Source organism: Myodes glareolus, chromosome X (assembly GCF_982192425.1).
Source record: "Myodes glareolus chromosome X, mMyoGla1.1, whole genome shotgun sequence".
Taxonomy (NCBI): domain Eukaryota; kingdom Metazoa; phylum Chordata; class Mammalia; order Rodentia; family Cricetidae; genus Myodes; species Myodes glareolus.
Window position 1 is genome coordinate 39,397,533 of NC_142053.1, and position 27,737 is coordinate 39,425,269.

Here is a 27,737-nt window from a genome sequence, read left to right on the forward strand (position 1 = left end):
TTTTTTTAATTTTTTTTATTTTTATGTGCATTGGTGTGAAGGTGTCAGATCCCCTGGAACTGGATTTTCAGACAGTTGTGAGCTGCCATGTGGGTGCTGGGAATTGAACCCGGGTCCTCTGGAAGAGCAGTCAATGCTCTTAACCTCTGAGCTATTTCTCCAGCCCCACTTACTCCTTTTTTTGTTTGTTTTGTTTGTTGCAATGTGGAGAATGTACCTAGAACTGTGGGTATGCTGGACAAGCGCTGTATCATGAAACTGTATCTTCAGCCCAGCCTCAGTCTTCTGTACTTCTTCCAATTTTTTACTTATCTAGTTGGCAGTTCCATTCCAATAATTTGGATCAGTGGTAAATCATTCAATGGCTCTCCTGTCAATACTCTTAATTCCTTTGTCTCTACTTAGGGTTAAGAGCTTTAGTTTTGGAGTCTGAGAGATTAGTTTCCAGCATCTGCCCCATTCTTTACTAGCTGTGAGACCATCAAATCAAGAAATACCCGTGCACCTTTAATCCCAGCACTCAGGAGGCAGAGACAGGCAGATCTCTGTGAGTCCGAGATAGACTGGTCTACAGAGTTAGTTCAGGCTCCAAAGCTACAGAGAAACCTTGCCTCAAAAAACCAAAAACAAAAAAAAAAAAAGAAAAGGAAAAAAGCAATACCTGTTAAACATCTATGATGGTTTAAAGGCAGTTCTAAGTACAGGGGACACAGTGATGAGAACGACAGATTATCTTCTCTGCCTTCAGAGTATATTAGACAAAAAGAATTTAACAAACACTAACAATGATAAGGAGTGACAAACATGATAGACATAGGGCAGTGCAGTGGCACTAGAAACACGGGGTGGCATGTTCGAGATAGGGTTAGAAACTTGTTTCTAGAGAACAGTATTCATGAATATTTTCTTTAGCCTCCTGCATTTTGTTTTTGGTAAGCTCTCTCTTCAGTACAACTTGACCACTCAACACTCAGATGGCTCATTCAGATAAACTATCTTTTTCTTCACCAATAACCATCTTACACCCAGTCTTATTGTGAAAACAAGTGAAGTCTGTAACACAAACATGAGTGCAAAGGTAATGCACCTGTAACCCCAGTGCTAGGGCAACAGACAGCCAGACCCCAGATGTTTGCTGGCCAATCTAAGTGAAACAGTTGAGCTCCAGGTTCAGTGAAAGACCCTGTTTCAAAATATAAGGTGGAGAAACAGATAAACACTGGATATCAATACCTGGACTTTACATGTGTGTATACACAGGCAATGTACCTTCATATACACATGCATATACCACATGCATACATATGTATACAAACTGTTTACTTTCTTTTTTGTTCATTCACTTCCTTTTTTCTTTTTTTTTAATATTTATTTATTTGTTTATTGTGCATACAGTATTCTGTCTGCAGGCCAGAAGAGGACACCAGGCTTCATTACAGATGGTTGTGAGCCACCATGTGGTTGCTGGGAATTGAACTCAGGACCTTTGGAAGAGCAGGCAATGGTCTTAACCGCTGAGCCATCTCTCCAGCCCCTCACTTCCTTTTTTCCAGCTGGGAAATAAGGTAATCTTTCTATTCTTGTGTATCTAGTCATTCTTTTCTTTTTCAGGATCTTCACCTGATAACTGTCCATTATTCCGTTACCCTCCCCCCCCCGAGTCCTTAGACTTCAGTTCAATAAAGTAAGACAAATCTTTGATTCCATATCCTCTTCAAACTTCTATCCAATTGCTGTCTCACCCTGCTTAAATTTTTAATTTAGAATTTTTCAAAAAAGAAACACTCATATACCAACCATTCATTTTGTTGACTTTTACTATACTGAGGATTGAACCAAGATCCTTGTGTGTTCCATGCAAGCTCTCTATCAGTAAGTCTTTTTTGTTTTGTTTTGGGTTTTTTGTTTTGTTTCTTTGAGACAGGGTTTCTCTGTAGCTTTGGAGCCTGTCCTGGAACTAGCTCTTATAGACCAGGATGGCCTTGAACTCACAAAGATTAGCCTGCTGGGATTAAAGGTGTGCTCCATCACCGCCCATCTAGTGCTTAAATATTTTAGAGATGGGGTCACATTCTTTTGCCCAGACTGGTCCGCAACCAACTACACCATAACCCACACTAGCTTCAAAATTGTAGCTGTCCAAACAGACTGGATCCCCAAAATCCAGCATATGCAGAGGAAACAGGTCCCAGTGTCATAGTCAATGGCATTTCAGAAAGACCCCAGGCCAGCCAGTCAGAGAATCCGGCCAAATTCCGAGAATCTGGCTAGATCACGTCCTCGTTCAGTCCCAGACCGACTGGCCCTGGTAAATTCTCATCAGATCCGTTCCCTTGTATCAGTGGGTGATAGCATCCTGGACCTGGAGGGAGGGGGAGGGAGCTGCAGCTTCCCACAGGGCAGGAAACCCTGACTGCCCTGGGGGACGGAGGGGAAGGAGGGGGGGAGTGGGGGGAGTGGGAGGGTGTTGGGAGGGGGGGCGGAAATGGAAACTTTTATAATTTAATAAAATTTACTAAAAAAAAAAATAATCATTAAACTAACAAATTATTGGAAGAAAGTGAAAAAAAAAATTGTAGCTGTCCTCCTCACTCAGTTTCCAAAATACTGAGATTACAGGTATTACTATTATGCTCAAATTTCAGTTAAACTTTGGGAGTGCGTGCATGTGTATTTTCATGTTTGTTTGGGTGCAAGTGCTCGTGCGAGTAGAAGGCAAAGAACAACCTTGGGCACTGTTCCTCAAACCATCCCTGTTCACTTTTTTTTTTTTTTGAGACATGGTGTCATACTCACTAAATCGACTAAATATGGTGGCTGGCCAGCAAGCCCTAGGGATCCGCCTGCCTCTGCCTTCTCAGCATTGATATTACAAGCATGCTCCACCACACCTGAGTTTTTATGTGGGTTCTGGGTATTGAACTCCAGTCCTCAAGCACTCTCCAGCTCATTTAAACTTACTGAAAGAATAGAGTAGGGCTTGGGAGATGGCTCAATGCATACAGCACTTGCTATGCAAGCATGAGGAACAGAGTATGGATCTCCAACATCCACATAAAAGCTGAGTAGGTTTGGCTGCCCACAAGCAATCCCAGTGCTGACAAGGTAGAACAGGGGATCTCCATAGTGAGCCAGCTACCAGACTAGCAGAACCAGTAAGTCCCAGATTCAGCAAGAGAGTCTGACTTAGTAAACAGAATAGAGGGAGGTTCTTTATGTCAACCTCTGTCCTCTACATGCATGTGCATGCACATGTAAACATGCATATACACATGCAAAAAAGAATAGTTTAACTTTACAATGTTATCTACTGCTCTCTAAGTTCTTTTCTGTTGTTTTGGTTGCTGTTTGAGACAGGGTCTCATTATGTAGCCTTAGAAGGCCTGGAACTCTGTGTAGACCAGGCTGGCCTCAAACTCACAGACATCTGCCTATCTTTGCCTCCCAGGTAATGCAATTAAAGGCAAGCACTACCATGCTTGGTGTTCAAACTGATTTTTATCTTTCCCCTTAAAACTAGATCTTCCTCTTAAAATGTTTTTCTCAGTTAGGGGGAGGGCACTATTATCTACTCTGATATACAATCTAGAAATTTTGTCTCCTTCTTCCTTCACCTCCCACCTTCACTCTGTCTTCAAGCCTTAGGTATATTTTCTCCTAAGCATTCCTCAAGCATGTTCTTCACTCTGATCACGTATTTCCTCCCATGCTGGGCATCTAACTCAGTGCTACACAAGAAGTAATACATTATTAGGAACTTGGGCTCTGGTCAGAATTTCTGGGTTCCAACTCTTTAGTCAGATAAGCCTGGGCTCATATTCTGTCTCTCATGTATTGTAAAAATTTAGGCCAGTTATTTAACATTTCTTTATTTAAAAAGCAATTTCTTGCCAGGCAGTGGTGTCTCAGAGCTTTAATACCAGCACTTGGGAGACAGGCAGGTGGATCTCTAAGTTTGAGGCCAGCCTGATCTACAAAGCAAGTTCCATGATAGCCAGGGTTGTTATACAGAGAAACCCCGTCTCAAGAAACAAAAACAAAAATGGTTTTAAAAAAAGCAGTTAAAATAGGTATTATATAAATTTTTAGCCCTTGCATTCCTCTTCTTCATAATCAGCACTACCACCAGCCTAATCTGAGCTGAAATAATCTTTTGCCTGAATTATTATAGTAATTTTTGAAATGGTCTATTTCTAATCTTTTAAAAATTTTTTACTTTAGCCAGGCAGTGGTGGCACACACCTTTAACCCCAGCACTCAGGAGGCAGAGGCAGGAGGATCAGCCTACATAGTGAGTTCCGGGACAGCCAAGTTTGGCACACAATGAAATCCTGTCTCAAAAGCCATAAAAAGATTTTTACTGTATATGTACAGGTGTTCTTTCTGCATGTATGTATGTGTACCACGAGTGCCTGGATAGTTGGGAGACAGTATGTGGGTGCTGGGAATTGAACTCAGGTCCTCTGAGAGAGCAGCTAGTGTTTTTAACTGCTGAGCTATCTTTCTGGCCCTCCATCTCTAGTCGTATTTCTATGAAATCCAATATGTCTAAATTCCTTTCCAGCACTTTGTCCAGAAATGTCACCAGCTCCCCAGTATAAATAAAATTCAAGCTCTCCTACACACCAAAAAGCCTTCCATAACCAATCACTAGAATAACTTACTAGTTTTGCCTCTTCCTAACTTGAATATTTTTTAAAAATTCTTTGTCAAGCATGGTGTCACACGCCTTTAATCCCAGCACTCTAGAGGCAGATCTCTAAATTGGAGGTCAGCCTGATCTACACAGCAAGTTCAAGGATAGCAAGGACTATATAATGAGACCCTGTTTTAAACCAAACCAAAACAATTAAAAAGTAAAGAAAAATCTTATATTTATTTTCCAATCTATCATTTCTTTTGCCAAGTTAGAGATCAATTCCAGAACCTTATCCATGTTATACAGGTAGTCTACCCCTAAGCTACATCCTTAGTTCCCTAACTCGAAGTTTCTGCTCTATCAGGAGCTAGCTTCTTGTTTTCCTTGTACTAAATATGTTTTTCTGTACTGCTGGACACTTGCTTATGCTGTTAGTTCTTCCTCATGTTGCTCTCCTGAATGTTCTTTGCACTTATGTAGTCTACACCTCTCCATTCTTTAATATCTTCTGCTCTAGGGCTAGGGAGCTGACTTGGTAGGTAAGAGCACTTGATGTGTGAGCAGAGAATCTCTAAACTACAATTCTTAGCACTCATATAAAAAGCCAGAGACAAGAGAAGGATAAATGTAGCCTGCTGGTCACCAGCCTAGATTCAAGTTTAGTAAGAGACCCTGCTCAAAAGGAATATATTAGACAGAGTAATAGGGCAGAACACTTGACACTCTCCTCCTTATTCTACCTATATCCACATATACCATACTCACACACATATACACACCAAGAAATAAACAAGCTTGCTCTTGCAGAGGACCTGGGTTCAGTTCCCAGAACCCACATGATGGCTCATAGCCATTTATAATTCTAGTTCCAGGGGATCCAACATTCCTTTTCTGACTTCTGAGGGCATCATGCACACACATGGTACATGTATATACATATAAAATAAATTAATAAATCTAAAAAGAACATTTCAGACATTTTAGGTCTACGGATTTCTTCTCCAGGAAGCTTTCTTTGCATTCATTACTGTACTGTACATTCCTCCTCCTCCTAACTCCCAGGACACGTAACATTTTTGTGTTATGATTATCTTTTTGTTTATCAAACAAGCATATGATTATGCTTGTTTTTGTTTTCCCTTCGGGAATAGGGCTCCAGTATTCCACACTGGGAACATTTAGCATAAGGTGCCACTACCAGGTTAACCACATTCTACAGCTCTGTTATGGAAAAAGTGGTCAAAGGTCAATCTGCCCATTTGTGCCCTTGATCCCCTTCACTTTCAGCTTTGTTTCTTAAGAGAACACCATCCCCTCTATTGGAACACTGCCATTATTTTACAAACATAGCCTACTGTCTCCATTAATAGAAATAAAGCACAACACAAAACACAACACAACAAAGCTTTCCTAGGACCTCAAAGCATTGTGCAATAACTGCTCTCCTTATTTAGGCAACCATTTTGGTAACATCCAACAGTATCTTCCATGTTGAATTATACTGAAAATTAGTCTAATTTCTTATCATCAATAACCCCAAAGAAAGGTCAAACAAAACAAAAAGCAATAGGAAGGAGGAACAAATACAGAAGCATAAACAAAAGCAACAATAGGAGCTGGAGAGTTGGCTCAGAAGGTTATGAGCACTGGTTGCTCTTCCAGAAGTCCTGAGTTCAACTTCCAGCAACCACATGGTGGCTCACAACAATCTGTAATAAGATCTGGTGCCCTCTTCTGGCCTGCAGGCATACATACAGGCAGAATATTGTATACATAATAAATAAATAAGTAGATAATATGTAAATCAATCAATTGATCAATCTTTAGGGCTGGAGAGATGGTTGAGTGGTTAAGAGCACTGACTACTCTTCTAGAGGACCTGGGTTCAATATCTAGTACCCACATGGCAGCTCACACCTGTCTATAACTCCAGTTCCAGGGCTTCAGACATGCATGCAGGCAAAACCAACTAACATTAAATAAAAATATTTTTTTTAAAAAAAGCAGTAATAGTTTTTAGCATTATAGTATCTGACAATGTGACTTTTCTGGCAAAGTTTAGTCAACTTCATGGTCTACACTTTGCTATAGACTTTCCTTAGACAGACAAACTAAATAATATTAGTCCTATAATGTTTGGTTTTCCTTTGATGAACTACGGTGGGAGAGGAAACCTGGATTGTAATGGAAAAGCACATCATTGTAATTTCTGTTTGGTAACTACATAGGCTAGAGCCTGACAAAGAAAGCAGTCTACTAGCTCACCTTCTTCCCAGTGAGGACAGCCACACCACCATTCTCAATATGAGGTAGGTCCTGAGCAGAAACATAGAAAGAAGGTGGCTGGAAATATATGCTGTATGGGAAAGAGGAAAAAACTATAAGCATCTGGAACTACTATAGGCTCCCCCTATAGCTTTACTAAAATGATGTGAATATTACATGAAAAATAAATTTTGGTACATTTTCCAGAGTTTCTCTTGTCACTAGATCTTGATGGTGATTTACTGAAAAGTAATAAAGATCAGTGGTTCTCAACTGGGTGCAACTTTAGCCCCATGGGACATTTGGCCATATCTGGAGACATTCTGGGTTACAACAACTTACAAGGGGATGTTATTGTATCTGGTAGCTAGAATCAAGATACCGCTGAACAGCCTATGCTATATAGCACAGCCCTTACCTTCAATAAGAATTACGTTGTCTCCAATGCGGACACTAAGAGAGACTTACATAGATCTAATCTACATGGGAAGTAGAAAGTATAAAAAGACAAGATTTCCTGAGTAAATTGGGAGCATGGGACTGAAGGATTGAAGAGGGAAAGGAGAGGCAGGGAGGGAAGCAGAGAAAAATGTACAGCTCAATAAATATCAATTAAAAAAAAAGAATTACTTTGTCTCAAATATCAACCAATGGTATAGAGGCCGAGAAACTAAGTTTTAGGTGTAGAATCATTTCAAATTAAGAACAAAAGCACTCAAGGAACTGGTATTCACATAATTTTTCAGAATGGTGCTGCTCACCAATGGAGCAAGGTCTTGCTCCTAGATGATTCTGCCTTAAACGATTAAGCTAGAATCTCAATTACTCAGGAAGATAAACCAAGAATATTACTTGAATCTAGTAGTTTGGGTTCAGTCAGGCCAACAAAGTGAGAATCCAAATTTAAAAAAAAACACTAAGTAAATAATTATATAAAAAATTGTAAGTAGAGAAAATTTAATTGAAAGTATGCATTCTGCTTACAAATGGAACATGATAGTAAAAATGAGAGGCAAACACATTCTGGCATTTACATTTGTTAAGATTTATTTATTTTATGTGTGTGGATGTTTTGCCTGCATGCATGTCTGTGCTCGCAAAGGTCAGAAGAGGGTGTCAGATTCCCTACAATTGGAGTTACAGATGGCTGTAAAATCACTGTGTGATTGCTGGAAACTGAACATGGGTCCTCTGCAAAAGCAAAAAGTGCTCTAAAATGCTAAGCCATCTCTTCAGTCCAGGTCTGTAAATTTTAGTTCACCGTGAAAAGAATCACTTGTAAGAAATACACTAGAGCCCCAAGAACAGTACTAGAATTGAGAGACCTAAGGAATTCTATAGAAGAAAAAAGCTGGACCTATAGCTCTAATACTTGGAGTTTGTTTATGTTTGTTTGCATTTTTGAGACAGAGGCTGTTACTCAGGCTAGTCTTGAACTCCTGACTGTTTTGTCCCATCTTCTCAAATGCTAGGGTTTCAAGCATGTACTATCATGCCCAGCTAGCTCCAAGAGTTTTTTGTGCATGCATTCTGATAATGAGGCTCTTCATTATAGCCTTCCTACTCTAGCCCTGCAATTGTGAATGTGGGTTAATGTCAAACAATGGCCTGGGGAGACAGGAGACAGTTCAGTTAAGTGATTACAGAGGCATAAGGATCCAAGTTTAAACCCCAGAACCCACATAAAAAAGCCAGGCAAGTTGGCATGCACCTGGAATTCCAACACTGAGGAAGCAAAGAGAGGAAAACCTTGTGACTCACTGGTTATTCAGCCTATTTAGCCTATTTAGTTGCGTCCCACAACAGTGAGAGACCTTGTCTTAAAAAAATAAATAAATAAAAAATAAAAAAAAAACAAAAAACCAAAGTAGTTGACGGCTGATGAATGACACCCAAGGCTGACCTCTGACCTCCACATATATGCAGATATGTATGCTTGTGAACACATACACACCCAAAATTAAGTAAGAGCGCCACAAATCAGTTTCATTTGCTTTTATATGATTTGCCTAGGTATTTATAAAGAAATGACAACACTGGCTAAGCTAATCTCTAGCAAAGAAATCTACACTAAAAGTCCTAGAAATAGGAGCCCTAATATTTCACAGTCTAGCATTAAACTGCTGATTGTTGGTAATTTGGGGAACAGAAACTAAAATGTTCTTTGTTGCCTCTGAGCCTGACCAAGTATGTACAATAGCAGACTTCCATGTACAGCCTTCCCATGTATTACACATTATCAGTGACAAAATCTTAACCTGTTCCTCATACTCAGTCAGGCCTATTTTACATAAGCAAACATACCTTCTCTCTTTTCCATTCCACTGTCTGAATTGCAGTGTCTTTGTGACATTTGGATCATCTGAAAACCACAATTCTTTCGAAAGAGGAGGTCGCATGTATGGCAGCTCAGGGTCTTCAGATACAATCAGGACCTTTAGACACAAAATAATACTTGTCAGTACTAATTTAAGAGGCAAATGTCAAAGCATTTACATTGGCTAAATTTGCACTCTATACCTTCTACACCACGCAAAATAGCATGCACCTTACCCTGGCCCCAGGATCCCGAGCCCGGATGGATCGGGCTGCAGCAAAAGCAGCAGTACCTCCACCAATCAGCAGGAAAGGAACATGACTTGGTACTTTGACTTGAGGAGCTGACCCTCCCTCTGCAGCTGTAACAGAACATACAGGGTCAGTCTTTTTGTTTGTTTTCGAGACAAGGTTTCTGTGTAGCTTTGGAACCTGTCCTGGCACTAGCTCTGTACACCATGCTGGCCTTGAACTCACAGGGCCTCTGCCTCCCCAGTGCTGGGATTAAAGCGGTACGATACCACTGCCTGGGTCAGTCTTCTTAAAGGCTCTGATGACTCCTGGCCACTATTTCAAAAAGTCACTTGTACTTGTCTTAATCCTTTACATAAAATAAAACCAGCACACCTATATAAATCTTAAATTTACTAGGTTTAGAATGTGGCTCAGTGGCAGAAAGCTTGCCTATCATGTCCAAGATATTGGGTTTGAGAGTCAGAACTAAAAAAAAAAAGGGGGGGTGACCAAAGCACCAAACAATCCTCCGAACATTCTGTTGGGGGGGGTATATCTTTCATTTTACCTGTGGGGAAAATTTTTAAATGGGGTGAATGAGTTTATTGGTGTCTTTCATTCATTACTTCTATACTGGATCCAGGGTTGACCTTAAATCTTAGTCTTTTCCTTTGCCCCTTTTTAAGATAGGTCTCACTCTGTATCCCTGACTGGCCTCAGCTTCTCATATGCTGGGATTACAGCTATATACCATCACACCTGGCTAGTTATTTTTCAAATATATTAGAAAGCATATATTAAAAGACCTCTGCCATTCTTATTATTTTTCTATGAGTCACCAGGAAAATATCAAGTTCAGTTGCACCTTTTGTTAGCAATAAAAGGGAAACACCTAGGAGGTCAATTGGAGATTATTAGACAATGTTCATGAAGAAGATGGCATTATTGAAGAAAGCAATACAAACCGCCTACCCAGAGCTATAGGGGTTATTAAAGGATTAAAACATTCCTCCTTGAAAATCCAAGTGACTCAAATGAAGTGAAGGCTAGAGCTTTGTGCTACAGGAAAACAAACACATCTACAACGCAAACTCCAAAGATTCAAAGGAATTAATATGACTAAAAAGGCTCAGTCGTTGGAAAAATGGCTTTCCTACCTTTTCCTGAATTTCTTATCAAGCCTGCCCTTTAAAAAGCCTATAAAGATAGGTACTCACAATAATTTTACTTCAAGCCTAAAATGCCAACCAAATACTTCAGGAAATCGCTCCCCGTTGTGGGGTAAAACCGTAATTTCTGGAAGCTTAAAATCTCACACTGTTACACTACAACAAGATATTAGGAAATCATATTCCTTAATCATTTTCCCTTATTTAGTCTCAAATCATACAGCAGAGACATACGGGAATACTTACCAGAGGCGTCAGCCCTTCTCTGTTTCTCTTCTGGTGTCAGTCCTAGCCCTGCCATTCTTTCATTATATCTTTTTTGGTCTTCTTTTATAGTCTTGTAGGCCTATAGACCCAAACACGGAGAAAGTTTATTACATGATACAGCTAACTCAGACCATAAGCTAATATCATTTCAATTAAATGAGAAGCTTTTGTCTACACTAAGGTTAGTTCGATGTCAAAATCACTAAGGCAAAGCTTTCTTTTCCAATACTGGGGATAGAACCCAGAGCTTCATGCATGCTAACCAAGCATTCTACCACTCAGCTATACCCCCAGCTCAAAGTTCTTTTCTCAAAAATTAAACTATTCAGTGTACACATATTTGGTGAGAAAAAGAATACTCAAAAACAGATCAAAATATATGTTTTAGATTTTCTGTGACTCTTGGTAAGGAACTCTTTTGATATCGAATTCAGAAAGTAAAGAAAAGGGAATGTAATGTTAGTACAGAAAAATGGCTAAAGTACAGAAAGGGGTTTTGGACTATGCTGGGAGATAGTTGTAAAATCAATCTACATGGGGACTGTACCTTCCTGATAGATGTTTCAGAGTTTGCAGAGGTTGACATATGTGGCTAGGTGTATCCTATTCTTAAAACATAACTTATTTTTCCAGCAATAGCTTTTTCTTTTCCTAAACAAAGGAGGTAGGAGCCTCACTTAGAAATACAACATATAAATAATTATTAAGGTTCAAACATCATTGTCATTAAACACCTATTTTATTTCAAATACATTCTTTCTGTTACACTTTCAAATTGAGGGACAATATCTTCGTATTATGACGAATTTCTGTTACTCTTTATTAACACTCAAAACTAGGGTTTATTAGTTATTTTTAACTTATATTTTAAAATATTTAGATGCTGGAGACCAGCCATGGCCTTATGCATATCAAGTCACTGAGCTATATTCCTAAGCCCTAATTAGTAACTGCCAAAAAAATTACCAGTTGTAGAAACAACACTTTTAATCCCAGGATTTGGGTGGAAGAGGCATACAGATTTATGTGAGTTTGAGGCCAACCTGGTCTACATAATGAGTTCTGAGCCAGTGAGAATACAGGGTGAGACCTTGACCTCAGAAACACATACATAAATTTTAAACATGGGCTGTGCATGGTAGTACATGCCTTTAACTCCAGCATTTGGCAAGAAGAGACAGGCTGATTTCTGTGAGTGTGAGCCCAGCCACAACCGTATATAGTAAGACCTTGTCTCAAAGATAAATTAATTTTTTTAAAAAAAGAAGTGAAGCATGTGGTGGTGGCACATGTCCTTAATCCCAGCACTCAGGAGGCAGAAGCAGGCAGACCTCTACAATTTCGAGGCTGGGCAGCCTGGTCTACAGAGCGAGTTCCAGGACAGCCAGAGCTATTGCACAGAGAAACCCTGTCTCAAAAACAAGAACAAAAACTGATAGACAATGACGTTTTTTGAGATAGGGTCTCATGTAGCTTAGGATCACCATAAACTTCTGGTCCTCCTGTCTCCACCTCTCTCATTCTGGGATACAGGTACCAGGCATGGTATGTATCTATCTATGTCTGTCTGACGGATATACTTCTGGAGACCAAACCCAGGGCTTTGTATGTGCCAACACTCTACTACCGTCCCAGCCCAAGGATGTCTTCTGATCACAATATTTTTGTTCTTTTGTATCCTATGTGGTCAACAAGATAAAAATTTAAGTGGCCATATCTCAAATGAAATCTCAAAATAATTAACTGTAGAAATAAGGACAATTAAAGTATAAAATATATTCTAAAAATACTCAGTAGTGGAATGTTTGGCTAGCAAGCACAAGGGCCCCTGTTTTGATCCCTACTATCATACAAAAATAAACTAAAAGAAAAAAAGACTTTCTAGGACCACTTTACAGAGCGGCTCATTAGATGATATGCTGCAAATGGGAAACCCAAACCCTGAGAGGTGAGTAAAACCAAAGTGAACGGGAAAGAGACTGGGTTATGCGCATACTGAGAGTAATCCAGAAATGGTCTGAGCCATTCTATACTGCCTGATATTTTTACACATAAAAGGAATAGAGCAGGAAAGTTTTGGCAGGGAAAGGGCTAAACTAAGGTTAAATGTGAATATACAGCTTTTAAGCTCAATGTTCTAAAGTGAAAGTTAGTTTACATACACATTAAATAACAAATTATATTCCCCAAAGGGTTTCTGTATTCCTTGTTCACAAAGGTTTCCAATTAGAGTGGACAAACACTCTAAGGCTAAGAAATACTACAAATTTATGAAAATATTAGTGGAGGCTACCTTTCTAAACAGGAAGAAATTAGAAATGAAAGGTCGCTTTCTAAGGCAACATTCTATCTCTTGAATAATGGTAAACTTCATTAATTATTTTAAAGGCCATTCTGGCCTGGTTCACTGAAACTAGTAAAAGACTGCGATTAAAGTACCTACCTGACATACTAGAGGAAATCACTGGCAAAAAAAAAAAAAGCTCACATGGATGCTAATAAGGAGTTTGTGCTTGTATCAAGCAGCAGATGCTACTACCATTAAGGTCAATGTTTTTCAAACTGGTCATAACCCACTAGTGGGCTGAGAGTCAGTTGTCGATTAGGATCAGCATTAGTAGGGGGAACAGAGGGTAAGAAGAGATTAATAGCTTATGGACAAGCCAGTTAAGAATAACACGAGTTAAAACTTACTGCATTTTACATAGTTGTAGTTTTATGGGTTGCAAGATAAACTGCATTTCTTACTGTAGACCATGGGAAAGTGTTTCTTTAAAGCCAATGGGGCACAGAGGGCCAGGAAGGTAAAAAACCATTAATATAGGAGTTACTGAAGGAGTAATTATAGTCAAATTAGAAATATTTCTTCAAATGATGAAAGTTGCTGGAAGGGATATTGCTAAGGACTGAATTCCTCAATTCATATGTTGAAGCCCTAACTGCCAGGGTGACAGTATCAAGAGACAGGAGTGGTGACAAGTTGAATAGGGCTTTTACAAAAAGAGGAAGAGTCACCAGCACTACCTCATTTACTTTCAACACTGCCCTGCCCCCATTCGAGGACCCAGTAAGGTGGATGGTTGGTTGTATGCACGTCATGAAAAAAACCATCAGAAACCTAACCTTGTCTGACATTCATTCTAGACTTTCCAGCTTTCAGAATTGAGAAAGTAAATGTCTATAGTTAAAGTCATTTTGTGGTACTTGGTTTTGACAGTCTGAGAAACAAATATAAGCACTACATTATTTTTTATTACATTTGCTTGTGTGTCTGTATGTGTACGCTCACATGTGAGTGCCACCGTGTGCATGTGGAGGTCAGAGGACAACTTTAGAGAATTGTGTTTCTTGTTCTCCCTCATGTACATTCCAGGGATCAAACCCAGGTTGTCAGGCTTGATGACCGGCACCTTTACCTACAGAGCCATCTCATCAGCCCTGAACCATATACAGTTTGCACCCATAGGAATCTCACCAAATCTGGACACTGATTTTAAGTTGTTTCTCATGATTAATACCAATTTCAGAGAAAACTTTCAAGATGCTTGATAGCAAGTTTTCAACTATTTAAAACCTTAAACAAAAGTATACAGACTAGTTTGATAAAAGTAGACAAAAGCTTATCATTTAACCTTCAGCCATTATAATACGTTTATTACAACCAGGGTTGGACAAACAGAGGGAAATGAAGCATCTAACTGAGTAACTTTAGAGAAATTTGTGCTTCTTAGATATTTCTAGAACAAGAGAAAGCTACTGTGGCTGACTCATCTTGTGGCTTGGCATCAAGAGTATCAGAATGGCCAATTCTGTGGGAGCAGGCCATTCAATTATGGCCAGCAACACAAATCAGAGGTTCAACAGATTTAAATTATTATAAACATATCTAATGAAAAGACTTTAAAATTATTTTTGAACAAGTGAATGGAAGTGATGAGAAAAACTGAAAAACATGAAATGGAAAAATTAAGGCTTAGAAGGTAGTATCTGAATCATCAATGAGAGGTGTTCAAGAAATCACCCTACATGAATGCTTCAGCCACTAATTTCACCAAATTAGAGGTAACAAAAGGGACACTGCCAAATGAATTTAATTTGAAGTAGAGACTGTGGGTGATTTGGGAAAATACTCCAATCTGTATGGCTTTCAGGACCTTGTCAAAAGCATTCAATAAAATGCCTTTTCATAGTAAAAGCTAAGTTGATTGCTTTTCACAAAACAGAAAAATTACATTTTACCTAAAATGATTCGAAGTTGGTGGTGCTCAAGTTCCTTTCATTTAGTTATTCAATATTTACTGAGACTGTCTTGTTAGACATGCAGCACTAAAGCACAATATAATTTAGCAGTGTAAAAATAAGCACAAATTTGACAAACGTTTCAAAGAAAAGGTTGATATAAGGATTTGGCTCTAAATTTACGAATTTAGACTGGTCTAGTATAACTTCAAAGGTTAGAAAAATAAGATTTGAAGAGTCTCTAGTGACTGACAATGTCCCTTTAACAAATGTCTATAGGAAGCACATGCTGTGAATATTTTACTGTATGATCCAAGTTATTATTAGTGCCATGGTTTCACCCACCCTATCCCCAAACATATTTTAGTATAAGCATCTTACATAATAAACTCCTGCCCCAGTCACTGTTGCTCCTACAATTAAGAAGTATACTAGGCTGCTGCCATCTTTCCCAGAAGCACCTGTAGACGCTAGTGATCTAGAAGGGGATCCTAGGAGATGCCACTGCACAACTGTAGGTAAACATAAGGCCAGGAAGGAGACAAAAGGAAATAGAAAAGGCACTAAGTATTAATGAATAAACATTTAATGCAAATGCAAAGAAGCATTTTTGTTATTGTGCTAAAAATTGAAAAAGAAAAAAAAGTTAAAAGTTGCTCCAGGATTGGAGAAGGCCTCTTCCTCAAAGTACAGGATCAGGCAAATTTTTATCTATTTCTTGCTCTGATTTGAGTTACAACTGGCAAGAGCTGGCTACTCTTCTTGTACATTTTGGAGTCAGCTTAAGGTATGAGAATATGGGTAACTTCAAATAATTTTCATGCCCCCCTTAACCTAGTGACAAAGGAACAAAAATAATTTTACTATTATCAGCAGAGAAAGAACTAAGATTGTGATGGTATCGAACCATTTGTTCTTAGTATGTAAAGCAAACAGCTTTCTTTGATCAAGGATGTTAGCAGGTGTCATTAAAGGCGATTTAATTCAATCTTACAGGATTGAGTTTTAGGTGGATCTGCTTAGTTACAGTACACTCTGCCAAGTGAAAAAAAACACCCACAGAATAAATCCTCTGTGACCTGCTAAGATGATCAGTTCTTTTAAGGAGATATAACCATGCTAACAGTATGTACCAATTAAATACCGTTTCTCAACTCCCCTAAACTCCATTGTACAACTGGAGATACTAGACCCATTTCTATAATTTAGTCTTTGACTGAGAGCCAGGGATTTAGTTTTCCTTTTAGGAAATGCTTAATAATTTTCATTGAAAGCTGTTTTGTAAATGGTCAATCTCAAACTAAGAAAAAAAGACTTTAAAAATTGATAAATACATTAAAATCAAATATTGTGCTTAGGAGCTGCAATGAACATTGACTTTGCTTACAGGTTACTTTATCAAAATCAAGAGAAGAACAAGGGTAACGTGGGTTAGTCAAGCTTTGGGAAACAGCAGTTTTCAAGCAAAGAATGAGAAGTGAAAAGTGCAAAGAACAATCAACATAAATCAGTAAATATCAGTCATTCCCAAATCAGCTCCCATAGACATTTTAAAGAAGGCTTTTTTGAAAGTTTTCCTACAGGAGAAAGCAGAATTAGAGAAAGCAAAAGTTTTGAAGCAGAGTAGTACTGAGACTATCAATGGGAGCTGTATGGCAGCTTCTCTACGCAAGCTGCTTTTTTACTTACATATGCACCAGCTCCTATTGTTGATAAGCCCACAATAAGGACTAATACAGAATTATCGATTTTGCCCCCCGATGAACCAGAGCTAGCCATTTGTCTTGCCATCTGGAGTTCTAGAGGAACACACCATCGCTGGAACAAGTTGCCTAAAGGAACACAATTTGTTAACACACACACACACACACACACAAATATAGAACAGTTAATGCATGTTTATGATTATAAATATCAATATACTGTAAAAATAAAGAATTATACATTGGGCTTTACGATGTTCACTGTTCTATGACCAAGAAAAATAAAATCAAACTGTACACATGAATACAGATATTTACATACAACCTACGGTAACAGAACTTTTTTTTTGAGGCAGGGTTGCACTTTGTAGCCCAAGTTGGTATCAAATTTGTGATCCTTCTAAACCGACATTATCATACTCAACATAGCTGTTAGAGTTCTCCAAAAGTACAATTTAAATGTTATCCAATGAGAACATTCAAAGCTTCCAGAAAATTGGTAAAAAAAAAAAAAGAGCAGATCATATATCTTTACAACTTCACCATAAATGAAGTAAACACCAAGATAACCTATTTAGTAGGTAGTCATCCCTCAGTATCTGTGGTGGTTTGAGTCCCAATTCCTAGAGGGAACTTAAACTCATATACTCTTAAGCACCTTGTAGAATATGGTACAGAATTTTCATATAACCTATGTTTATAATCACATATACTCCAAATCATGTCTAAAATACTTATAATGGTTAATATAATGCAAATAGCTCCTATACTATACTATTTAGGGAAAATAATGAAAAACAGAAAGTTTGTATATGTTCAATACAGATAATGCTATAAGCTTCATTTATTTATTTATTTAGTTTGGTTTTCAAGATAGGGTTTCTTTGTGTAGTCATGTCTGTCCTAGAACTAGCTCTGTAGACCAGGCTGATCTCAAACTCACAATGATTCCCCTGCTTCTGTCTCTGGAGGGATTGGGTTAAAGGAAGGCATACGCCACCATGGCTTGGCCTAACTTAGGAATTTTTTGTTGTTGTTTTTCATTTTTTTAAAAAATATTTATTATGTATACAATATTCTGTCTGTGTGTATGTTTGCAAGCCAGAAGAGGGTACCAGACCTCATTACAGATGATTGTGAGCCACCAAGTGGTTGCCGGGAATTGAACTCAGGACCTTTGGAAGAGTAGGCAATGCTCTTAACTACTGAGCCATCTCTCCAGTCCTTATTGTTGTTTTTCAAGACAGAGTTTCTCTGTGTAGTCCTGACTGCCAGGAACTTGTTCTGCAGACTAGGCTGGCCTTAAATTCACACAGGTCCACCTGCCTCTGCCTCTTAAATGCTGGGATTAAAGAGGTGTGCCTAGTTTATTTTGTTTTTTGTTTTTAAACAGGGCTTTACCATGTAACCTGCCTGATCTGGAGTTCACTAATCTGCCTCAGCCTCCCAAGACATATGTCATCACATTTGATTAAAAAATTTTTGATTAGTAGTTGAGTGAATCCAACAGAAACATAAGGCTAAAAATATACAAAATTGACCACAGACTACCTGGGACATTATGATGCCCATTTCAGGAACAATCTACATGGCTCAAGCCTTGCTTAATTATAGCCCTGGAACACACAGTTCTGTCTTGTGTGAAAAGTAATATGTCCTAGAAGAAACATTAAAGATTAAAAGGAAATCAGAACAAAAATTTCATAAAGAACTTAATTTCTCAAAATAACTGAATTTCTACTCTTAAGTATATTCCAGAAATACAAAATGTAAAGTGTCTACCAATGTCTTGCAGTTTCTCATTCAACATAATAGAATCATTTTTATATAGCATTTGTAGTAATACGCTCATAAAAAGGTTGAGACACTACAGATTTCCTTTTTCCCACCGGATGCTGACGTTTTCAGATGAGGCCTGGCCTTAGTGTCTTCTCAGTGATTAGACCTCATGGGTGTTCACCACTGATGGAAAAGTGATTGTTTCCAGCTTTGTGGACGGTCTGGTCTCTGTAACAATTAATCCTGCTGGGTATAAAAACAGCCCCCAAAAGACAAAGGTCTATGTTCCAATTAGATTTTATTTATAGCCACTACAGCCTAAGTTTTATATAATGCTTAAGTATTAAAATATTGTTTGTTACTAAGGTTTTCTTGGCCATTTAAAATATATAAACACCGCTCACACTTATAATCTTAGTACTACGGAGGGTAAAGCAGGAGGATTGCTGCAAATTTGAGACCAGGCTGGGTTGCAGTATGAGAATGTCTCAAAAATACCTAAAAAGTATTTTTAAAAATGTGAATAAATAAAGCCTTGACATGGTGAGTCATGCCTATAATTCTAATTCTAGCACTTGAGAAGGTGAGGTTGGACAATCCTAACTTGAAAGACAAAACCCTCAGTAGTGGTCCTAGGACAACTCAGGTCACAAAGCAAGATTCTCTCAAAAAATAAAATATTTCAACAAGAAGAAGTAAAATCCACTCCACTTGTGTAGTGCACAAAAGTAGCAGCTATCTGACCATGCTTGGCTGAGTATGTACACTTTGATCTGGAGCAGTGGTTCTTTTCCCACCACCACTGTGGGTTCCAGGAATTGAAGGCAAGTCTTTCCCTTGTCAGCGAGTGCCTTTGACTGCTAAGTCATCTCACTGGGTCTTTTTTGCTTTGTGAGACAAAGTCTCCTTAGGCAGACCAAGGTACTCCCCTGGCCTTGGCCTGATGAATACTAGAATCACAGGCTTGGGTCACCATAACTAATCTCTATTTCTACCAAGGTCCAGAGTGATGATGACACTAACCTTGCAAATAGGAGACTACTTGGAAAAACCACAGGTCTAAAGGCTGATCTTTGAGTTCTTATCCTAACTAGGTTTTAAAAGACAGAGGTTGCTGGGTGGTGGTGGCCCACACCTTTAAGCCCTGCACTTGGGAGGCAGAGGCATGTCAATCTCTGTGAGCTCAAGGCCAGTCTAGTTCTAGGACAGGTTCCAAAGCTACAGAGAAACCCTGTGTTGAAATACAAAACAAAACAAAAGAAAGAAAGACAGAGGTGCCGGGTGGTGGTAGTGAACGCCTTTAATCCCAGCATTTGGGAGGCAGAGGCAGGTGAATCTCTGAGTTTGAGGCCATCCTGGCCTACAGAGCTAGTGCCAGGACAGGCTCCAAAGTTACACAGAAAAACCCTGTCTCAAAAAGAAAAAGAAAAAAAACAAAAAGAAAAAGGCCAGAGGCCAAGCACAGTGGAAGTACCACATTAGCCAGAGAGCTATATAGTAAAAATTGGGCCTTAAAGAAAAATAATACAAAATACAAACAAACATACAAAAAAAGAACAGAGCCAGGTTTGGAAGATCAGGCCTGCAATCTTAGCTACTCCTGAAACTGAGGTAATTTCATAAATTCAAGGCCCTCCTGGGATACAAAGTGAGTTAAAAACCAGCAAGATCAATGTAGTGAGACCTTAGGTTTAAAAAGTATTTTAAAAGTGGTTTGGGATACAGCTCAATGGTGGGGTGCTTACCTAGCTTGTGCAGGACCTAGGGCCAATTTCCAATACTGTTTAATTTTTAAAAAGGCTTTGGTAGAAGCATACTATATAATACTTCCAGAGATGAAAAAAGCAATACTCTGCCCTTTCCTTTCACAGTGTCAGGGTACAGGGGAACTAAAAACAAGTATATGGACCTGCAGGCTCTTATTAAAATTCTTGAGACAATAAGCATTTTAGAACTCAGAACAGTTAAGTATATAGTGCATATACCTAGCATAGGAAGGGGCAGAAATCTAGGCTCAAACCTATTAATATTTCTAAGAGAAATTACATTGTGGCATCAAAAAAATAAAATTGAGGGCCGATGAGATGGCTCCATGGTTAAGAATACTTGCTGATAAGACACCAAAAGGAGATCAAGGGGATACAAATTGCAAGAGGAAAAGTCAAACTCTCACTATTTGCTGATGATACGATAGTTTACATAAGTGATCCCAAAAATTCTACCAAGGAACTTCTACAACTCATAAACACTTTCAGCAATGTAGTAGGATATAAGATTAACTCAAAAATCAGTAGCCCTCCTGTACAGATGATAAAAGGGCTGGGGAAGAAATCAGAGAATCAGTACCCTTCACAGGAGCCGCAAATAGCATAAAATATCTCGGAGTAACTCTAACAAAACAAGTGGAAGACTTGTATGACAAGAACTTTAAATCTTTGAAGAAAGAAATTGAAGAAGACACCAGAAAGTGGAAAGATCTCCCATGCTCTTGGGTAGGCAAAATTAACATAGCAAAAATGGCAGTCTTACCAAAAGCAATCTACAGATTCAACGCGATGCCCAGCAAAATCCCAGCAAAATTCTTCAAAGACCTTGAAAGAACAGTATTCAACTTCACAGGGAAAAGCAAAAAACCCAGGACAGCCAAAACAATCCCGTACAACAAAAGAATTTCTGGAGGCATCACAATCCCTGACTTCAAACTCTACTACAGAGCTACAGTACTGAAAACAGCCTGGTATTGGCATAAGGACAGGAGGACCAATGGGACCGAATAGAAGACCCAGATATCAATCCACACATCTTCAAACACCTGCTTTTTGATAAAGAAGCAAAAAAATCAAATGGAAAAAAGAAAGCATATTTAACAAGTGGTGCTGGCATAACTGGATAGCAACATGTAGAAAAATAAAAATAGACCCATATCTGTCGCCATGCACAAAGCTCAAGTCCAAATGAATCAAAGACCTCAACATAAAGCCAGCCACACTGAACCTTATAGAAGAGAAAGTGGGAAGTACACTTGAATGCATTGGCACAGGATACTGCTTCCTAAATATAACCACAGCAGCACAGACACTGAGAGCAACAATTAATAAACGGGACCTCCTGAAACTGAAAAGCTTCTGTAAAGCAAAGGACACGGTCAACAAGATAAAATGACAGCCTACAGAATGGGAAAAGATCTTCACTAACCCCACATCAGACAGGTCTGATCTCCAAAATATACAAAGAACTCAAAAAAATGGACACCAAAAGATCATATAATACAATAAAAAGATGGAGTACAGACCTAAACAGAGAACTCTCAACAGAGGAATCTAAAAGACACTTAAGGAAATGTTCAACATCCTTAGTCATCAGACAAATGCAAATCAGAACAACTCTGAGATTCCATCTTACACCTGAAAGAATGGCCAAGATCAAAAACACTGATGACAACTTATGCTGGAGAGATTGTGGGGAAAAGGGAACACTGCTGCATTGCTGGTGGGAGTGCAAGCTGGTACAGCCCCTTTGGATGTCAGTGTGGCGATTTCTCAGAAAATTAGAAAACAACCTTCCTCAAGACCCAGTAATACCACTTTTGGGTATATATCCAAAGGATGCTCAATCATTCCACAAGGACATGTGCTCAACTATGTTCATAGCAGCTTTGTTTGTCATAGTCAGAACCTGGAAACAGCCTAAATACCCCTCAACTAAAGAATGGATAAGGAAAATGTGGTACATTTACACAATGGAGTACTACACAGCAGAAAAAATGACAGCTTAAATTTTGAAGGCAAATGGATGGAGCTAGAAAACATTATTGTGAATGAGTAACCCAGACCCAGAATGACAATTATCACAAGCACTTACTCATGGGTGGTTTTTAAACATAAAGAAAAGAAATCCAGCCTACAAACCACAATCCCAGAGACCTTAGACAACAATGCGGACACTAAGAGAGACTTACATAGATCTAATCTACGTGGGAAGTAGAAAGTAGAAAAAGACAAGATCTCCTGAGTAAATTGGGAGCATGGGGACCTTGGGGGAGGGTTGAAGGTGGGAGGGGAGAGGCAGGGAAGGGAGCAGAGAAAAATGTAGAGCTCAATAAATACAAATAAAAAATGAAAAAAAGAATACTTGCTGCTTTTTCAGAGAACCTGGGTTTGGTTCTCAACTTCCACACAGTGGCTTCCACCCATCTGTAACTCCAGTTCAGACATTCTCTTCTGAGCTCCATGAACAACAGGCATGCATGTGGTGCACATATATACATTCAGACAAAACACTCATAAAATTAAAATAAATAAATCTATTGACAGGAGATGGTTGCGCAGGCCTTTAATCCCAACACTCAGAGGCAATTGGGTCTCTGTGAGTGCTAGGCCAGCCTGGTCTACAAAGGGAGTTCCAGGACAGCCAGAGAAACCCTGTTTGGAACCCAACCCTCCTCAAAAATAAACAAATAAACAAACAAATAAATAAATAAGTAGATAAATTAATCTAGAAAATATCTAAGTAGCATCTTTCTAACGCAGGTCAAATTTCACACTGGGAAGTGGTTTACACAAATGTGATCATCCTATTTCAATTTCTGAAATATAGTTGAGACTTTAAATCTATACTCTCCAGCAAAGAAAATTATTTTTACTTTATTCTTCGTGGTATCGTCCCTGGTTTAGAACTCTTTGTTGTCATGAAATAAAATGATTTAATCTTTAGACAATAAATTGTTAAAATAAGGTGGATAGTGGTAGTGCTTGCTTTTAATCCCAGCACCTGGGAGGCAGAGGCAAGCAGTTTTCTGCGAGTTCAAGGCCAGCCTGGTCTACAAAGAGAGTTCCAGGAAAGCCAGGGATACACAGAGAAACCATCTTGAAAAATGAAAAGAAAATATACATTAAAATGAAAATTCCAAGTTTAGCTCTTTTTTTCTTCTTTTTCTGAGGCAGAGTCTTGCTATGCTGCCTAGGCTAGTTAGCGTCAAACTGGTAATTCTGCAGACTTGGTCCCCAAAACCACTAGGATTGACTGCCCTCCATTTTAAGCTATGAAACTATTTCCATGCCTTTCTCTTCATAGTCACAAAATTTCAAGGCCCCAAAGGAACTTCACTTGTCTTACAAGAAGGTGACTTACTCCTGACTTCCCATTACTGTACCAGTTACTTGTTTTAGATGTTCTGCAGCAGGTCAAGATTTTGTACTTTTACTTAGAATGCAATTCCCAATAGACCAATTTGTGCTTGTGTAACAGTGTCTGATATACCATTGGTATAAATAATTTTTAAGAGTGAGGGCATAACTGTGTAGCTGTGGCTAACCCAGAACCTGCTAAGTAGACCAGGCGGATCCCAAACTCAGAGAAATCTTCTGTCTCTGCCTCCAGAGTGTTCTCATTAAAGGTGTGCATTGCCACCTGGTCCTGGTCACCAATATGTTGCTAAAGAATGACAGAGAGAGATAGAAATTCTTTCTAATTTGATTGATATTGACCAAACTTTTGCTGTTGTTTTCTTTTTCAGATGAGAATTTGATATGTAGCTCTGACTTGCTTTGAATTCATGATCCCCCTACCTCAACCTCCCCAATACTTTGAATGGACATTTATTTCTATTTGTTTTGTTTCTCTGAGACATGATCTCATACTGTAGACTGAGCAGGGTTAGAATTCACTATGTAGCCTAGAATAGCCTCAAAATCTTGGCAATTCTCCTTCTGGGATTACAGGAATGAAGCACGTCTTTGGCATTGACTAAACAAACTCAGTAACCTTGGTTCTCTTGTGATTTGCATCAAGCATATTTTCTCATATGCAGAATAGCAGTAGTTACTTCCCCCCTCCTAAACCAAAGGACTGGGAGTTTATCCTATCTGTGTCCGAAGCATCCTGTACAGTTTCTGACACACTAAGTTCCCAGTGAATGGTTTCTTCTTTCTTTGAGAAGTTTTCTAACCCAGATTCATTAATTTCATGTTGCTTAATAAAAATGGCAATTTTAAGTACCACAGACTATCACTAGAATAATACTTTAACCAGTAAGCTCATTTTTGGAGGCCTCAAAATTTCCTATTACCCATATTCCCAGACCTTTCCAGAAACACATTTATATGCTGAGGGGCTTAGGAATCCCAAATGATTAAGAAATCTATGTTTTTAAAACTTGATTCCTAAACTGGGCAGTGGTGGTGCACGCCTTTAATCCCAGCACTAGGAGGCAGAGGTAGGTGGATCTCTGTGAGTTTGAGGCCAGCCTGGTCTACAAGAACTAGTTCCAGGACAGGCACCAAAGCCACAGAGAAACCTTGTCTCGAAAAACCAAAACCAACCAAACAAAAAGAACTTGATTCTTAAACATCAAACTAATTTTTCCAACACAGCCTATTTAATATACCCACTGTAGTTAGATGCCATTTTATAAATAATGCAACAACTATTTAATTTTATCAGCCTTTAAAAAAATTATCAACCCTTGCTGGAATTTTAGAAGAATAAGAACGATAACTATAGTACAGCACGAACCATTCTTACAAATGGCACAGAAGAAAAAGAACACTTTAGATAACCAAAAAAGAAACTGTTCACTGGGAACTTAGTGTGTCAGAAACTGTACAGGATGCTTAGGACACAGGAACAGATAGGATAAACTCCCAGTCCTTTGGTTATGAGAAAATATGCTTGACGCAAATCACAAGAGAACCAAAGTTGCTGAGTGTTTTTTCTTAATCCTTAAGTCAGTGAAAGAGAAAAACAAGAGTTGTTATTTATCTAAAACAGTATTTCCCAAATTTACCTGATCATATAAACTCTAACAGTTTGCTAAAATATAGATTCCAGGACTCTATTCAGGAGAATTTCATTCTCAATCTCAGTGTCTCTTTTGCAGATCCTGGAGAAGATTTGGGTTTATCCTTTATTCAAATCATATAACCAGGCAACTTTAGGAAATATGACCTAGAAGAATGTTAACACATGGCAGCAATTCCCTCAAAACATCTCTTAAAAAATCTAATTTAGCCAGCACTTGGGAGGCAGAGACAGGCGGATCTCTGTGAGTTCAAGGCCAGCCTGGTCTACAAGAGCTATTTCCAGGACAGGCTCCAAAGCTACAGAGAAACCCTGTCTTGAAAAACAAAAAAAAAAATCTAACTTATTGGGGGCTTGGGAGATATCTCATAGGCTAAGAACACTGACTGTTCTTCCAGAGATCCTGAGTTCAATTTTCAGCAACCATTAAAAAAAAAAGAAATCCAAATTATTAACTGATTATAGAAAAATCTATCCTGCCAAAGATTTTCTTCTGTAAACCCTTGATTAGGTAGGATGAGTAGAGAAGAATCATCTAGGCTTTAAAAAGATGCCACCAAACACTCTAAAGGCTAAGACAGAAGGACCATGAGATCAGGATTTAGCTACATAGTGAGTTGGGGAGAGGGTGTACAATTGAAATACATACCAAGATCCTGTCTCAAAACATCAAAAACCAGTGTGTCATTTAGCAGTGTCCACAATCTAGGATTCTAGGTCATAAGGAGTTGAGTGAGTTCCTTCTCTTTTTTTTCTGATTTATTTATTTATTGTGTATATAGTGTTCTGCCTGCATGTATGTCTGCATGCCAGAAGAGGGTACCAGATCTCACTGTTGATGGTTGTGGGCCACCATGTGGTTGCTGGGAATTGAATTCAGAATCTCTTGAAGAGCAGTCAGTGCTCCTAACCTCTAAACTATCTCTCCAGCCAAATGTTCAGTTCCTTCTTTGTTTTTTTAAAGATTTACTAATTTATTATGTATACAACATTATGTATGTCCACACTAGAAGACGGAGCCAGATCTCATTACAGATGGTTGTGAGCCGCCATGTAGTTGCTGGGAACTGAATTCAGGACCTCTGGAAGAGCAGGCAGTGCTCTTAACCGCTGAGCCACCTCTCCAGCTCCTCAGTTCCTTCTTTAAAGATGAAAAGATTCAAGCTAGGCTAAACACCCTTTTTCTTGAGACAGGGTTTCTCTGTGTAACAGCCCTAGCTGTAATGGAACTAACTCTGTAGATCAGCCTGGCCTTGAACTCACGGGGTGCCTCCCAAGTGCTGAGATTAAAGGCCACCACTGCCTAGCTTTTTTATTTTTATTTTTCCTATTTTGGTTTGCTTTAGAATCAGTCCCAAACCCAATCTTTACTTAAGACTTCTAGAACTGTTGTTCAGTCGATGGTGCCACAGACAACAACTGGTGTTGAGGCACAGCCCCAGCACAACCCCAGCTCTTACTGAAGGCCCAGATTTCATCTGCTTCTATCACACCACTATTGCAGTCACAGATACAGTCCTTACTACAGCAGCCACAGCAGAAAGGTACTAAATGGAATGTATCATCGCTTCTTAGTTCTTATTTTTCTTTCTTTCCTTCCTTCCTTCCTTTCTTCCTTCCTTTGTTTTTTTGAGACAGGGTTTCTCTGTAGCTTTGGAGCCTATTCTGGAACTAGCTCTTGTAGACCAGGCTGGCATCAAACTCAGAGTTCCCCCTGCCTCTGCCTCCTGAGTGGTGGAATTAAAAGCATGCACCACCACCACCTGGCACGTTTCTTTCTTTAAAAAAAATATTCTATTTTCTGTGCATTAGTGTTTTGCCATGGGTTCTGGGTCCCCTGGAGTTACAAACAGTTGTGAGCTGCCATGTGGATGCTGGGAACTGAACCTGGGTCCTCTGGAAGAGTAGTTAGTGCTCTTAACCACTCAGCCATCTCTTCAGCCCTTTGTGTTGAACACCTTTCAATCCCAGCACTCAGGAGGCAGATCCAGGCAGGCAGACCTCTATGAGGCCAGCCTGGTCTACATGAGTTCTACAACAACCTGGGCTGCATAATAGATCCCGTCTCAAAAAAAGATGTTATGATTCCAAATAAAGAAAAAAAGTCAAATACTTGAACCTTAGGTCAGGGAGTTAGTGATCAGTTTTACAAAATTGGCAGCATAATGCTTGGTGGAGAAAATATTACAGAACACAAAATATCTATTATCAACCCCTTCTCAGTAACAGATGCAGACAGAGTTATGGTTTAGTTACCTTAATCATTTCTGGAAAGAGGCAGAAAATCCACATAAGCAAAATAGCAGCTACTGAGGTTTCAAGACCAAA

General features: G+C 38.9%; 1 protein-coding gene across 3 annotated transcripts in view; it reads right to left on the reverse strand.

Annotated features, from left to right (window-relative positions):
• Positions 1-27,737, reverse strand: part of Aifm1 (apoptosis inducing factor mitochondria associated 1) — a 44,818-nt gene that overhangs the window by 14,188 nt on the left and 2,893 nt on the right. For 2 of the 3 annotated variants that reach the window (XM_085684468.2, XM_048439254.3), the window contains exons 2-6: positions 16,819-16,961; positions 10,870-10,969; positions 9,458-9,582; positions 9,209-9,339; positions 6,905-6,995 (exon numbers count right to left, since the gene is read on the reverse strand). In XM_085684468.2, coding sequence (XP_085540594.1) covers positions 6,905-6,995; positions 9,209-9,339; positions 9,458-9,582; positions 10,870-10,969; positions 16,819-16,961 — 590 coding nt within the window. Of the gene's footprint in view, positions 1-6,904; positions 6,996-9,208; positions 9,340-9,457; positions 9,583-10,869; positions 10,970-15,510; positions 15,642-16,818; positions 16,962-27,737 lie in introns of all 3 variants that reach the window. The other variant, XM_085684467.2, reaches the window with a different exon arrangement.